The following is a 16,333-nucleotide window of genomic DNA, read 5'->3' as shown; positions in this document are numbered from 1 at the left end:
CTCTGGTTTTTAAAAAACTGACATTTTGCTGTAACACCTTAAAAAACGAATACATTATTGAAAACATGCTTTCAAACTATTTTTTTTTAATTTTCACTTCTATAAAGTATCATTTGAAAGCATTTAATGTTCAGCCTCTTACCTTCCTCAAACGCTGGGCTCCTGAGCCGGAGCGAATGGCCTCCAGAAGAGCCTCACGGGTCGCCTCTGGGTTCCCCCCGGCAGGCAACACTAGAGGCGGCTTGGTTGGAGGTGGGGGAGGACAAAAGGCTGGAGGTGGGGGTGGCACAAAAGCAGGAGGAGAGGTGGGAGGAGGTGAGATATTATCTTTCTGGATGTTTCTGTCCTCCTCAGTCGTCCTGAATTGCTCCAGCTCCTTAGCAGCTTCAGATTTGGTCTAAAAGTAGCAACAATAAAGTGGCATTTACAAGCACATCAAAGCTACATGATAAATCAGAGTGAAGAGTTTGGGTGGGATTGGACATAATGAAAAACTACAGATGACGCATGTTGCACTACACAGATTTGTGTCCACTTCTCAATCCTTCCCTTGAAACCAACTAGCAAGTAGTGAACGGTTCACTGCAGTGACGTACCAGTTGTCAGTATTATATTAACTATTGTCCAACCCAAAAGTCCTATTCCTTCAGGGCCATTCAGTACTAAAACCCCAAGAAATGCAAATAATGTTTTAGCAATACTATGCCACAGGATGTATTTGTCTCCCAACTACTTAATGGCTATGTACACATTGCAGCTAAATTCGGTTGTCACTTCAGTTTAATCCTGTTCTGTTCACACACACACACTTCAGTTTTTTTGGGAGTGACAGCCGCATCCTACTACTGAATTAACTCAGCATAGTGTGTACAGAACTGAACAACTACTTGTTGATAAAGGTATGGGCATTTACTTCTGGTGATGCCAGATCTTACACAAAAACAGCAAAAAGAACAAGCCCATAATAAACCAAAATAAAACTAAATGCTTTACATTAAAAATGAGACTAAAATATTGCGTCCCGCACCTTCTCAAATTATTAACTCCAAAGACGTAATCGCTTTACGAGCCGAGCCCAAAACCAATACTCAAAATGGTAAAGCCCCCAAAAAAGCCTGTGGACATGGCAACACTTCAAGATGGTATTTTATTAAAATTGCAGAACATAATGCTGTTATATTACTTTGGTTAAGACAGCAATTGTTAAACACATGAGACAGGAGTTCATGTTATGGTTACCTCTGTGTCAATTTTGGGAGCAATCTCAATGGAACGATCATTTATGGGATTCACTCCCGCATTTAAATGTGGTTGTCACTTCTAAAACTTTATAGTGTGTACAAGGCCGATGTAACGTGACAGTTGTCTCTAGATGTGCGGTTATGTAGTCATGTATCAGAAAAGTATTGTGTGGAGATATAAGAAATTATTCAATCAATGAAAACGTAAACCAGAAGTCGCGAATGACTTTACGTCCGTGTTGTGACGTATTTTTGAGTGAAATGGAACATCACAAGAGGAAAAAGTGTGTGTGATTTCTTTTTCACTGTGATTTGATTGAATATAGAAAGGTAGGCAAGGCATTTCATTAAGAAATGAAACTCGCAGCAGACTGCCAGATGGAGGGGGCGGAGTTAACAAATGCACAAGCGGAATCACGTCTAGCTGACGTCATCAGAAAACGATCGCCACAAGAGGGCGGAAGTACATTTTCAGATTTTGATTAATGTTTATGTGAGCATATTAATAAAAAAATTACTTTGACATAAATTGTTTATAATAAACACTGCATTATTACATAAAAAAATAAGAATTGTCAGTTTTGATTTCATGGGGACTTTAAAGGCGGAGTGCACAATGTTTGAAAGCCAATGTTGACATTTGAAATCACCAAAACATACACACCTACCCAATAGAATCTGGACCTTCTTTTTATAGACCCGCCCCACACACGCAACCCCAGCAAGGATGTCGGTTAGTAGACACGCCCCTTACTGTTGATTGGCTACACGTGTGTTTTGGTAGTCGGCCTGACTCTCTTTGTAACATAACATGTAGTGTCCTATGTCAATTAGCTTACCTTCTTCAGTCTGGAAGTGTTGGTTGAAGCTCTTATTGCAGACAGAAGTGCCGAGTGCTCATTCTCGGCATCACCAAATGACGGCTTCTTAATAGTGCTATTGCTAGAAGGAGATACCTGAGCACAAACAAGTAAGAAAACAACACTGTTATATTATGTAAAAATATATTACAAAAACTATGACTTTGATTGCACAATAAGGCCTAGTCCACATGTACACAGGTATTTTTATAAACAGATTTTTACCTCCATTTAAAAAAAGTATTGTCCACACAAGCACGGTTTACAAAAAATCCACATGAAAACGCAATAACAAGATATTAAATGCTGTCAAGAACATGCCAAACCAACAGGGGGCGATATAACCCTAACCATAAAGCCATGTGATAGCACAATCTGGCATCAAACAAAGGAGATAACAAGCGTGCACTCCGACATCACAAGCCAAAATCTCTGGTTTTAGCAGCTACACAACACTGAGAGCTAAATTTCTGAAAAAAATCACCCTTTTCAGAAAGGTTTGGTTTTAGTGACCTGATACTGTCTTGGTGTGTAGACCATTGACTGTATAAAACATGGACGTAGTGTCCATGATGTCACTCTTAGGTTTCTGAAGAGCATTTTTTAAAGCCCAAAGTTAGCAGAGCCTGCTGTCGCCATCTTAGCAAGCGCGCCACCACGCGTCATTCGCGGATATCCGAAAATGGCCAAAGAGGCGGAATGTGAGTGGAGCTGAGGTGCCTGTTTGCTGAAACCATGCTAGCCTAGCTCGATGGTAGTGATAGCAGTGGCAATTCACCTGTCACTCAAGTGGCCACACCCCTAGTTATGCTGAACTGTAAGGCTATAATTTAAACAGATGAGCTACAAAAAAATTCACCCCCTTACAGTTGTCATGAAGGGCAAAATTAGCTATATAAACCAAAACGCTTTTTGTACCAGGTTGTAATGTCCTAACGTTGGGCATTTTAACATGGGTGTATATGGGATTGACTCCCTTTTGGAGCCAGCTTATTGCTTGCTATTGCTTAAATTCACTGCCATGTTGGCTACACGAGAGAGACAGAAAGAGCGCCCCTTGGTGTGGAAGAATGGCCGAATTGCACAGAAAAAAGTTATTTTGAGGCATTTTTGCCTTTATTTTAAAAGCAGAAGTTAAGGAGAGGACAGGAAAATACTGAGTAGGGAGAGTGGGTACAGGACCGGCAAATGGACCTCAAGCCAGGAATCGAACCTGGGTTGGCAACGCACATCTGTGCCACATGTCGGCTCTGATAAGCTTCAGTTTTGAAAATACCTATGTCGTGTGGACAGGGCCTAAGATACATGCTGTATTTTATAGTTTACCTTTTTAAGGCGTTCAATCCCCTCTCCAGACTGAATGGCCTCCATTAGTGAACTATGAAGAGAAGCGTCCTTCTGGACAGGCTTGAAAATAACAGGTTTAAACTTCTTAACTGATCCGAACATGTTACCCTGGTTGGGTTCTGACGAAGGCTCAGATTTGTGTACTTCCGACTTATTCCCTAGCGGTGGACGTGTGGAGTCTGTTGGCATCTGTCGAGGAAAGGAGGTGTCTGGGAATTTGCTGATGGATGTGGCTTCTTCAGATTTAATGGGTTTAATGTGAGCAGATTTTTGTGTTAAAGACTGTACTTTATTTGTAGAATGTAAGTCCAATGATTTGGTTTTGTCTACTCCAAGAAATGTTTCTTCTTTAACACTGCTGAAGTTTTCCGAAATCACCACCTTTTCTGCAACATAACTGGGGTTACTTTGCGAGCGTGTAGGCCCTGTAAAAGTCGTCGAACGTTCTGTTGGTTTTAAGGTGGTTGCAGGTTTGTACAAACCCACGGAAGGTGTGTTAGGAGGTTTACCCTCATTCTTGAACGGTTGATTGAAAGGTAGTTTTTGAACCTTACCCACAGACTCAGGTGGCTCCTGAATGGTATGTATTTTAGGATTGGGAATGCTACTATTTTTAGCAATGGCAGAAGCTACATATTGGCTGGATGTTCTTCTGGAAGGTTTCAGAAAAGAGAGATCTCGACCTTCACCTGGATTTTCCACAGGCTCTAGAAATGAAGGCTTATTTGCCACCACAGGTATGGATTTCCTTTCTAATATAATCACCTCTTTGGGTGTTTCCTCAATGTGTGATTTCTCTGAAAGTTTAAAGGGTGCAGATACAGATGAGGGCTTGAAACCATTAGTATCTCTGCTCTTCACCGTGGGTCCTTGGTTGGCCATCGTTGATTGGTCTTGTTCTTGTTTCTCTGCCAAGTTCCAGAAAGCTTTGGCTTGTCCTGGGGTGGATTTTGTCTTCACATTAGTGACCTCTTCATGTCTGCCGTGTTTCTCTGAGGTAGTGTTAATCTGTCTTCGTGTAACCATGTTTCCTTGTTCGTCGATCTTAATGGCACCCACGACTAGAGAACCTGCAGGCTTTTGAGTCTGGGACACAGACGGTTTGGGAGGGACCACTACAAAAGTTTTCATTCCAAACCGTGAGACCGAGCTCTGGGTGATCTTACCGTGCATTGTGTTAACAGGCATCCTTTCTTCATTTACAGTCTCTGTGCTAAGCTTTCGGACCACAGGTAAGGATTTTAGTTTGTCATCAGAAACCTTCTGAATGCTTTGAACAGTTTGACGCACAACTTGACTTTGCGGCTTTTGAGATACAGTGTTATTCTGACCATTTGGTCCTTCAGTTTTAGCTTTACCCTTAGTGTCATGGTTCAAGGCAAACCTCTGTTCCTTAATGTCACTGGGCTTAGGCTCTTGCAACTGCTTTTGGTTTTCTGGAGGTGGACTCACAATTTTTTTAATGTCTGTAATTTTTGGCTCTTGCAACTGCTTCTGGTTGTCTGGAGACGGACTCGTGTTTTTCGTAAGCTTAGGATCTTGTAACTGCTTCTGAATGCCTGAAGATGGACTCACGTTCTTCGCTGTCAGACTGGCATTGTTGTTTTTGTTTTGAATAGCCTCATATAGTGTGCGTGATTGTTTGGTAATGTTTGAAGTTCTGGCTGATGCTGGCACCAAATGCTCCTTCTTGCTGGATGTGTCGTCAGTAGGAACTTCATCGATAGTTGTAACTGGAATGTCCATGTCGACAACAGACACTGGGATTTCATCATCCACAAACATAGATCCTCCATCTGACTGATTCATGTCTAATATTCAAGAAAAAATAAATAGGCTTGTCTACAGGATGAAGTTCTTGTTTTATTAGAAAATATAAAAAAACTTTTGAAAACGTTATTTTATAACTATATTTCTTTCTTCTGTTCTCTATCAATTGTCCATAAGTAACTCACCAGCTAGATTTGCATCTAAAGCGGCTAAGGTCAGGTGTATCTGAGCTGTGATCTCTGGATCCTCCTCATAACTGTTCTGTCTCTTGATTGGCTGATGTCCTCGCTGTATATTCCCAGTACTTGCATGAGGAGTAAAAAACATGTTAGCTGGAAGTTTTATGAAGAGCAACTGAATCCTGCTTTGAGTGTCATGCTAATACTTTAAAATATTAAAAAATTACCTAAAATCTTTGAATTACACTATGGGGCGGTTTTCTGGACAGGGCAGTTGAATAACAAAAATATATTTTTGAAAGGTTTGATTGTAAAAACTATTAAAATGTCCTAATATAACCAAGGCCAAATCCTGGCTTAATCTAAACCCTTTCCAAGTACATTATTATTATTATTATTATTATTGTCCTTGGCTCATAGAGGTTTTAAAGTCTATTTATACACAATAAGGATTCCACCATTCTTCAGTGACTACCATGATTGGCCACGTTCACACTACACCAGAATATGACTGTCAGTCCTGAACTTTTCTAAACTCTAAATACAGCCTTTGAACTTAGTGAAACATAGCGATTAGGGTTTCAAAATCAAGGTTTGAAAGATCCTGACTTATAAGATGACAGTGGAAAAACTAACAACCCTTGAAATAAAGAAGGGATGTTAAGAGATGTTTGAAATCCTACAGCACTGAAAGTAAAGCTGCAGGCTTTGCTAAAGGCTCTGTTCACATACATCTAGACATAAAAAATTGAGGTTTTAAAAAGCTAGTCAGTCCTTGAGGAACCTGGCAGGCTGGTAATGCATAAATGTAAGACTGGTGGAACTGTGGGAATAATCTGATGGTGATAAACAGACAGGAGAAAGATAAATACTCTGTCTCCACTCTTGTCTGAGAGAGTCTGATTCCTGTCCAGCAGACAACTTAAAGTGCAATAAAGCAATGGATCCATTTGTGTTTTTTAAGAGCTCAAACAATGAGCTGTCATTTAGGTGTGGTGAATATAAGAATGACTTCAGAAATGTTTCTCATAGACATGTAAAAATTCTGAACTATATGAAAACTGATGCTATTTAATTTTTCAGCTATGTTCATAGTTGTTCATGTTGAAAGTTGTTTTGCCTAGAGTGCCAACATCCTGCAGATTTTAGTTCCAACCCTGACAAAACCTCGCCTACCTATAGTTTTCAGGTAACTCTTTAGACATTGATTAGTTGTCCAGGTGTGCTTGATTACAGCTGGGGCTTAACTCTGCAGGACATCGGCAGTCCAGGACCGAGTTGCCTACCCCTGACCTAGGCCATGGGTCTCCAAGATCCAGTCGGACCTTAATGCCAGTTTACTCCTGAAACTCCACTCATGAAAGATCATGGGTCTCCAACGTTTTTCATGGAGGGCACCTGTCTTGCAGATTTCAATTCCAACCCCAAGCAAAAACATCTGTACCTGCTTATCAAGTTTTTTAGGGCTACCTAAAAATTAGAGGCAGGTGGGTTGGAGTAGAGTTGGAACTAAAATATGCAGGACAGGTGCCCTCCAGGAGCAACATTGGAGACCCATGACCTAGGGACTGCAAACAGCCAGGCATTATGTTATGATACTGGAAAAGCATCCTAGTTTCAGGAGTGTTCAGGAGTTTCTGGTGTGTACTTGCATTTAGGTCCTGCCCTACATTTTTAGTTCTTGTTAAAAATCCGGTCATATCGCATTACACAGGTTTGGATGCCATGTCATGTTAATATGGTTGTTGGTTTGGGAACATGGTTGTTGGTTTCAAGCTGGTCTAGATGATACAGTGTTTCCCATACATTCATTTATATGTGGCGACAGCCACAAAATAAAAATTGCACAGTGTGTTTTCAACTTCCTCTCTTTTGCATGACAGATTCTGTACACACACCCAGACACTGATGCTTGGTTTTTGTACTTGACTTACATATATATATATATATTTGCGTGTTAAGGACACAAAATGCTATTTCGTGTGGTTGTGTGCACTGCATTTTCTGTGACTTTGTGCTTAGCTCCGCATCCGAAAATGACAGACTTGACCACATATTAGTTACCCATTATTCACCCACTACCTCTGGCGAATGTGCCGGCACAAATAAACTGTCTGTGGTAACAAAGTCTGTGGGAAACACTGGATGATAGACCATTTTGAGGCTACCATGTTCCAAAAACCAAACACCACTATAAGTTGTGTAGAAGTTGTAGCTGTATTTTCCGGCAAGTAAGACACTCATAGTGCCACATATTTTAATTTATTGTCAAGGTCTGTTAAGGTGAAAGAGTATGTTTGTGTACCTGTGTCTGGAGCCCCAGGTGGCACAGCCTTCATCGCTGTCACTGGAAGAGTCTTTAGACTGCTTCACAGGCACATCTGAGCCACCATTCAGAGAGACGATGCTTACAGGTGATGTGGACTGGATCGTTTCCGAGACAGAAACCGGATTCTGCTCTTCAGCCATGCCCTCTGATGCTGCGTAGCCTTGGTCTGCAAAGCTCTCACAGCTGCCCACAGACATCGTTTCCACTTCCTGATCTTTTACCCTCTCTGACTCAGACTTATGAGCTGAATGCAACCAGGCTGGAAGAGAAGGTGATATAATATTGTTAATGACGTCATAATGGTACTAAAGATTAGTTACTTCCCATGCTTTCAGAACAAGTACAAATAATTAGTCCAAAACGTGCTTGTAGACACTCCGTTAACACATGCACAATGGAAAAGCGAAGATAGAGGGAATATGACGGTATACTGCATAGGGATGTGCCCGAAGCCGAATACGTTATTCGGAAGGGCACGGATAATAGCTTCAAAACGAATAACGAATTCATCCGAATATCAGAGAAAATATTCGGCCAGACATAATCACGTGTTTACTGGAACAGCGCTAAATTATAAACCCCTTAAAGCACGAATAATGTGTGTGAAGTGAATGAGTGCAATCTATAAAATGACATTTTCGGCACAACCCTTATTTAGAAACGCGAGCTGTTTTGGAATTAGTTTATATTCTTAAAAACGCTGCTAATATCAAACTTCTTTTAACCAAACTGTAAAAATGACCCTTTTAGTTTTTTTCCGTTTTATTTAATTAGACAAGAAAACCTTGATAAAATGCTGCACTCTGATAATAAAATATTTGTTAATAACTCCGTATCTCCGTGTGATTCCGGTAGATGATCTTTTAATTACTTCTAGTCGAAGCAAGCTTTATTGTCAATCTAGGTGAATATAAAATAAATAAGTAAATAGATAAAAATATGAAGATTTTAAAAGCAAAATTTAAACTGAAGATTACTATGACATGAATTGCAATTAACATAAAAATAAAGTAAGCAAATAACAACTGAAACATTTGAATTAAATCTTTCTAATTACATTATTGTTTAAAATCATGTTGCTGGTATTAAACTAAGTCAAAACTGATAGAGCATACTTTTATTTGAAAATTTAAACGAATATCTAATTATTTATTTATTTAGATGAAGATTAATAAAGTTTTTTTTAAACAATTTGTTAGATTCATGCAAACGCTATATGGACATAGATAAAAATGAGCTCACCAAGTTTGTTAAAATGCTTATTATGCTTTCGTAAATTCTTATCAAAACAGATGTTTTTGAACTATTCTGTTCATATACTGCGCTGCGCCACTTGCGTGTCTCTGCGTTGCATTTCGGATCTGTCAGTCAGCGCGAGTTTGTCGATCTTGATAACTTTTTAACATAAATCAGTTCCCGAACTTTATCTCCCTTAATAACTCTTTTAACATCAAGCAAGTCCTGCATTTTATTTTTAAATTCCTGCATGTTTGTAAACCAAAACCAAGATTTCAGACATGGATATATGAGTAGTATTAGTTTATATTTCACTGTTTTAGAAAACTTACAAATAACGATCATTTCAGATGTTTAATTACTATATTTGAATCGCTAGATGAGGGATTAATGTAGGCTACTTATTTTTTTCTGAAAATATCGCACTCATTTAGAAATAAATGGGTCTCATGGAACTGTGCTGACAGGCACAATAAACATTTAAAGGTGATGTAGCCTACAGTTTTGTCAACGTGCTTTTAAGTTTGTTATTTTAATGCTACAATACAATGATGCATAGCACATAGGCACAAGCTGTGTGAGGCTTTAAAAATGAGTTGTTTGCTTTTAATGAGTATTACTAACTTTCCATATGTATTACTAACAAGAATCAAGTTATTTGTCTTTTTGATTAAATTTAATTAATTATTTACAGTTATTTAAGTTATAATTATAATAAAAAGCAAAAATGCATTTAAAATGCCATTTTAATGTAATATGACAAACTTCCGGTTTAAGACCCGCCCACTTCCGGTTCCATCCGAATACAAATACAGATACAAATAATTTTGAGACTGTTACAGATACAAATACAGATACAAATACTGACTCCGCTGCACACCCCTAATACTGCATATCAGTGCTATGAAAATCTCTACAGCGTCTCAAGCATCATGGCAGAAAGTGTAATAAAATGTAATACGTTATGATATTATAGAAATAATTTCTTGTTTACCAAAGATAATGAAAGAGTACATAGAATCAGCTGAAATGTGAGCCATGGATCAGAGCCAAGCATAAACCAAACATAGCTTACTTTATAAAAAACTTAATAAGCTTGTGCACCCTCCTGTTCTTTTATCGACAGTACAGTCCGTTCTCTTCCCCTTTTCTGTTCTTTCTTTAATCATCATTTCAGTACATTTAAATACACTGATCTTCTAACCCTTAAAATGACTTGTGTACCAAAATGTCATAATTACAGAGCTCACATCTAAATGGCTTATTTGCTATTAAAACAGCTAATAAACAGCTACATCTTCAGAATATTAAAGAGAAAGAGGTTTTACTGGAGAAACCTTTGGATGAACTCAGGTTATAAGTGAACGTGTGTGTGTGTTAAGGTTTGGTTTTGCAGTTAAGCTGAGGAGAGGCCTGTTCCTGGATTCATTGTGACTCACAAGCTGTTTCCCAACCCTTTCCCAGCAGAGCTCATATATACGCCAGCTGCAACCACAGAGAGAACTGATGTGCTTGTGTGTGTACACACACAGACACACACACACACACATGCACACAAAGATGCAATATCGATGATCACAACATGGCATCCTGCGACATATCACAAACCACAACATCAGAAATATTCATAAAATCAGAGCTCTGTCTGACTTACTGGTGTTGCTGCAAAACTAACCAGTTCGTTTTAACTTTGCTGTGTCAGTCATACAAACTACAACACTCTTACAGTGTTAAAATGGCTGTTTATCTAAACAACACATAACATTTATCTGTCATCGAGTGGACAGTGCAGTGCACGATGGAAAAACTATACATTTTCAAAGCACAACATTTAAAATGAATGAATAATAAATCAAGATATCGGTTTACCTCATGTTTAAAATTGATGTTGTAACTAATGGCCTTGAGATGATTGTAATTCAATCGTAAAGAGCTTGATGAAAGGAAAACACTATACTATAAATTTAAATGGACATTTAATAGATCAGTCTGTCTGAACCGCAATGAGTTATACACACTAGTGGTTTAGGAAAATATCAATACATGTGTATCAGGATATTTTGTTCGCCAACACTGTATCGATTCTCAAAAACCCAGTATTGATTTTTTTATCATACAAGATTCATGGCAGTTCTCGTTTTTAGTTTACAACCCAACCGCTAGATAGCAGTCGTCTTATTTCTAAACTTCAAGAGTGACATGAAATAAAGGTCTTCACAGAGGACCGGGACCTGTACAAGACCTGTTTTAAATGGTCAGTTGGGCCCGGGTCGGTGCTAGTTTAATTACTTTGGGTCCCCGGTCTGATTAACATTGTGTGTAAAAAATGAGTCGATCGGAGAACACCTGGCCATGATCAGAGTCAGTAAGGCGGCGTGCACACTAACTGTGGGTTCACACCAGACGCGAGTTCAAAGATTTGCAGAAGATTACATACAAAGTCAATGCAAAGACGCGCTCAGATGTTGCCTCGCGTGGGGCGATGCGAATGACACGATATGGATGGCGGGTTTGCCGCGAAAACATGCGCTATTTGTCGAGCGAAAATTTGCATGACACAAAGTTAAATCACACAAGTAATCTAGAGCGAGTAACGCGATGACCCAGGTTTGGTGTGTACATAGCATAAAGCTTTGTTATGCAGTTGAAAATGCCCGGCGGACACCGTCTGGCAGCTTTATTTTAACCGAGTGCCAGCTTTTTTAGCTGAGCGCTTTGGTTGCTGTGATACTTATGCTTTGTTTATTGTCGTTGAATGATGCGCCGGTTGGCTGTTGTAATGTTTGCCCCCCCATCCTCCACTGTGATTGGACGGCTGTGTAAGAACTGACATTTACGAGCTGAGATTTTCACCCAAAGTTGTATATTTTTTTTTAACTCTTGGGGGCGGTTTCCCGGACAGGGATTAGACTAGTCCTAGACTTAAACACTTTTAAGAGCTCTCCAAACTGAAAACAACTTTCACTTACATATCTTAAAATACATCAGGGCCCTTTGTTTTACTTCAAGATGCACACAGGTAATGTTTTTAGTAAGGCATGTTGTTTAAAACTAGTTATATTTCCTAATTAAACTAAGGCCTAGTCCTGGATTAAGCTAAACCGCCCCATGGTGTTCAGCGCTAAGCGGGAAAAAACCACGAGTGCCGGCTTTCAGCATGGAAAAAAATGCCAGCTGCTGGCTTTTTTGAAAAACACAGAGCTTCCATTGAAAACAATTGAAAACATACGCTGGTGTAAAAGCTTTGGTGTGCACGCCCCCTAAGCGCTCCTCTGGTTTTTATGATGACTGACAACTGGCTCTTGTTCTGAAAGTCGCAACCATGCGCTACACTTTCTTTCTCACATTTTTATGAATGAACTGTCTTTTTGTATCTAAAATGTTTGCTCAGAGATGGCAGCAAATAAGCAATGCTAATGTCAAGGCCATTGCACTGAATGAGCAATCATTACTATAGTTCAAAAGGGCAAACAGCCCTTATTATGTAATATGACTCAAGATGAAAGTCAGCCGTCACAGTGACGGCACAGATTTTTTAAATCTGGAATAATGAGTGGATTAAGCTCTTAAAGAGGAATAATATGGATATGGATTGTATGCATCAATGTCAGGCAACTTACAAAAGAGAATGCTGCCCAGACAAGACAATGTTTTATTTTCACAACTTGTTTACTGATTTTATTCAGGGTTCCCACACCTTAGTTAACTTCAAACTCAAGGACCTTTCAAGGACTTTCCAGGTCCAATACCCTCAAATTTAAAGACTAAATGTGGGGACATATTTCAAGTGAGAGCAAGGTTACATCGTGTTACCTTTTAAGATACATTGTTACAGTTCCCTTTTGAAGGAACTCGCGCTGTGTCACTGGGGACGCCTCCAGGGGTAAGTGCGTCTGACTGTGTATATCAACTTCAACCAATGGTGAGGCTTAACGACAAAGACAGGGTGACGCAGGAGCCAGGAAGTATATCGCTATCTGAAATATTGCCAAAGATGGCATTCCAGGGACACAGGAAGTATGGCAAGGGAGACGCAGCGTCTCATTCCCTTCTCAGGTAACAACAGTTACATACGTAACCCGAAACGTTTTCATGTAAAAAAAGCATTTTTGGTCTGAATAAACATTCGCATACAGAAAATATAAGCGAACAATTTAGCATGTGTGCTTAAAAGGCTAGAAATTTTATGATATTATCCTACACTACACTACACAGGGAATAATATAGATTTTTTTTCCAGAAAACTTCTTGCATAAAATAGATTCAAGCACTTTCAATGACCTGTATCTATGCATGCATATTTTCAAAAACTTCCCAGGGCCTTGAATTATTTCCCCCGGATTCAAAAACTTTCAAGGATTTCAAGGACCCGTGGGAACCCTGTAATAGCAATGTGCTGTGGAATATGTGCCGACATGGTACAGCTATCAAATAACAGGTGTTTGGGTATTACATTTATGGCATTTCTCGGTTTTGCACAGGTCCGGATCTAATTTTTAAGTATTAGACGGGTCCAGGTCAGTTCTTAACTCACACTGGAATAAGTTTACACAACAACTTAAATATTTTTTGCTAAGGTTTACATATGGTGGTGTGTTATTGATGGCAGCTTTCCTAAAATTATATCCTATTCTATTCCTAAAATAAGAAATATCCCTTTATATTGCCTTGCTTACAGTAGCGCAACGGTTCGCATTATATCATATGGATACATTTCATATAGCCAGATTCTAGCCGATACACAGCCCTAATACACACAATATCATCTAGAGTCATGCACTCTTACAGGGAAACCAAACATGACCGCATGCTTCTATCTGTGCCAAGTCCATTCATGCAAACACACAGCAAAACAACCAGACGTTTAATAAAGAAACTGTACTTCTTCAAAGTACAATGTTTTTCATTACAGAACCGTCCTCGTTTTTTACAAACCCATGCAAATATCTCATCTACAGACCAGCATGCAAAATAAATTAAGCACCTTACCCAAGTCGTCCCAGGAGGTAAATCGTTGCACTACAGTGGTATTGTTTTGTATTCAATTTTTGATATATATCCGGAGTGACTTAGCACTAAATGTACTGTATATGTGACTAACAGAAGCTATAAGTAGCATTTGATTAAAAATTCCTTAGAAATTATAAGCACATACTGACTGTAGTTCTGTAATGTCCTGCGGCGTGAACTCAGACTGACTCCATATGGTAAAAAAGCCTCTGAATGATCAGAATGACAATTTAGTTCACAGTTCAGTCAGCTATCAGTCAGTAATCTATTGATAAAGACTAAACTACCCTACATAAGTGCTGAGTATGGACTCATAAATATTTTTGCATAATAGTGGTAAACCAATATACTAGCCATGTTTAGCCCTGTTTTTGAGATATCAATATCAACCACTAAGAAACAAGTCCATCTAAATCCGTGTATAAGAATCCTCATTTTGCCAACAGACTTGACATCTATTCATACTGATTTATATGGGATTACAACCGATGTTATCATTAATCTTAGCATTTCCCATTGAAAATCTAGATATGAAGAGTTTCGTTGCAAAACGAGATAAATCCGTTTTTTTAATTGTTCAGAAATCTCGTTTTTTGGTTGTGCATTCCCATTAATATCAATTCAACTGCAGTTGGTTTGTTTTGATTTAAACCTTCATAACTTAAAAAATACAACTAAGTAGCACCATAAAACAAAATAATAACATGATAACATAATAATCAACATGTTTTGACAAAAATGTAAAAAAATGGATTTATCTCGTTTTGCAACGAAAGTCTTCATATATTGTAACTAAACGATATGTGACGTCTACACATGCGCATTGTCGCGGTTTGTCCCGCATTATCTGGCTAGTGGCTAAACTGATCTTTGAAACAAATACCTTGTCGAAAATAAAATCTTTTGGTTTGCTTATGACGAGCATGGATCACAACTGTGCGGAGAGATTTGGCAGCCAGGTAAAAATTCTAGGACCTGTAGCTAACATTGTATACATTCATTTTACCTCAGTTTAGTAGTTGATATGCATTAGATATGATATATGGATGAAGGTCATTTACTTGTCATTTATTTCCCTTGTTATCAGAAATAAACTACCGTAAAAGGACATGTTATTGATTCTATGTGGAAGACTACCAGAAGTTACATTTAGTCCAATTTATTATGTTGTTTCTGCTGACAGCGTCTATATTAGGAATTCCTGATTCCTGACCCTAAGGATCCAATTTTACAATTGGAATTGATTTCCGACTCCCAAACCTACAAGAGATGTGACTCTAAGAGGAATCTAAATAAAAAACAGACTTAGAAGATCCAGGGTGGACATATTAGATCAAATCATTTAATAAAACTCACACAGACCCTTGTAGCAAAACATAAAGCTTTTGTCAAACAAAGTGCACAAAGTCCATCAAAAGTCTGCCAATCTCAGGAGTGTTGATGTGTAAATCAAACTTCATTTAAGCTAAATCAAAAGCTGAGCATGTGTAAACAAGAACAATATTAATCTCAATGTATTTACTGTCACCTATCATACAGTAAATCAGTGTTTACCTACCCATAAACACAATGGTACCAAAAGAGCAGATTTTAATCAAACATACTTTTTACTTCTGAAACAAACCAGCATGCAACAGGTGTTAAACGAAACTTGTTTTTCTTACATAACCTGTGTGCATAGATTTGAAAACCGTCACTGACCTGTGAACATTACATCACATGCTTTAATATCCCTCCAACCATTTCCAAAGGTCAATCTAAGCCTCTTAAATAAAGAGCTGCGCTCCAGGTCTGATACCTGCTGTAAGCTTCTCTTCACAAACCCAGTTTCTCATCGAGTTGCAATACAAAAATGAGTTTATTTACAGACAAATAAATAAGGTCTTAAGTCTCACGTGTTGGCTTGAAACAAGCTTCAGTGATAAACATATAGAGAAAACAGCAAGATACAGGGCTGAAGCAGAGGAGTAGAAATCCATCAGGCAAAGGATGATGGAAGAGGAAAGTGAAGGAAAAGAAGTTCAATGGCGTCCAGAGCGCAGAGACACGGGTGCACAGCAGTAGACTGCAAAGGAAAAAAGAGAGGAAAAAGCAAATGTTGTCTGATGAACAGGGTTTGAAATGATCTTTTTCACTCACCAGCCAATTTGGCTACTAAATTTTTAAGTAACTGGCCATTCAGAACTTCAACTAGCAAAAAACAACATTAACCACTGTATGTCACTGTCATCTTTATTTATACACATTTATTTCACTTTTTTTTATTATTTATTATAAAATCTGAAATGCATATTATTCAAACAAAATCTTGCCATCTCCTCCATTCCTCTTTCACCCTTGTCCTTTTCACCAAAACTGTTT

At 38.6% G+C, this 16,333-nt stretch overlaps 1 protein-coding gene across 13 annotated transcripts in view; it reads right to left on the bottom strand.

Moving 5' to 3' along the window:
• The window catches only part of cobl (cordon-bleu WH2 repeat protein), a 101,962-nt gene that overhangs the window by 1,240 nt on the left and 84,389 nt on the right, over nucleotides 1-16,333 (bottom strand). For all 13 annotated transcript variants that reach the window (XM_055209480.2, XM_055209476.2, XM_055209477.2 and 10 more), the window contains 5 exons: nucleotides 7,703-7,985; nucleotides 5,404-5,522; nucleotides 3,428-5,259; nucleotides 2,081-2,197; nucleotides 143-397 (listed from right to left, as the gene is read on the bottom strand). In XM_055209480.2, coding sequence (XP_055065455.2) covers nucleotides 143-397; nucleotides 2,081-2,197; nucleotides 3,428-5,259; nucleotides 5,404-5,522; nucleotides 7,703-7,985 — 2,606 coding nt within the window. The remainder of the gene's footprint in view (nucleotides 1-142; nucleotides 398-2,080; nucleotides 2,198-3,427; nucleotides 5,260-5,403; nucleotides 5,523-7,702; nucleotides 7,986-16,333) is intronic.

Source organism: Misgurnus anguillicaudatus, chromosome 10, assembly GCF_027580225.2.
Source record: "Misgurnus anguillicaudatus chromosome 10, ASM2758022v2, whole genome shotgun sequence".
Classification (NCBI taxonomy): domain Eukaryota; kingdom Metazoa; phylum Chordata; class Actinopteri; order Cypriniformes; family Cobitidae; genus Misgurnus; species Misgurnus anguillicaudatus.
The sequence above is the reverse complement of the archived record's forward strand: the minus strand, read 5'-3'. Positions and strand labels throughout refer to the sequence as shown.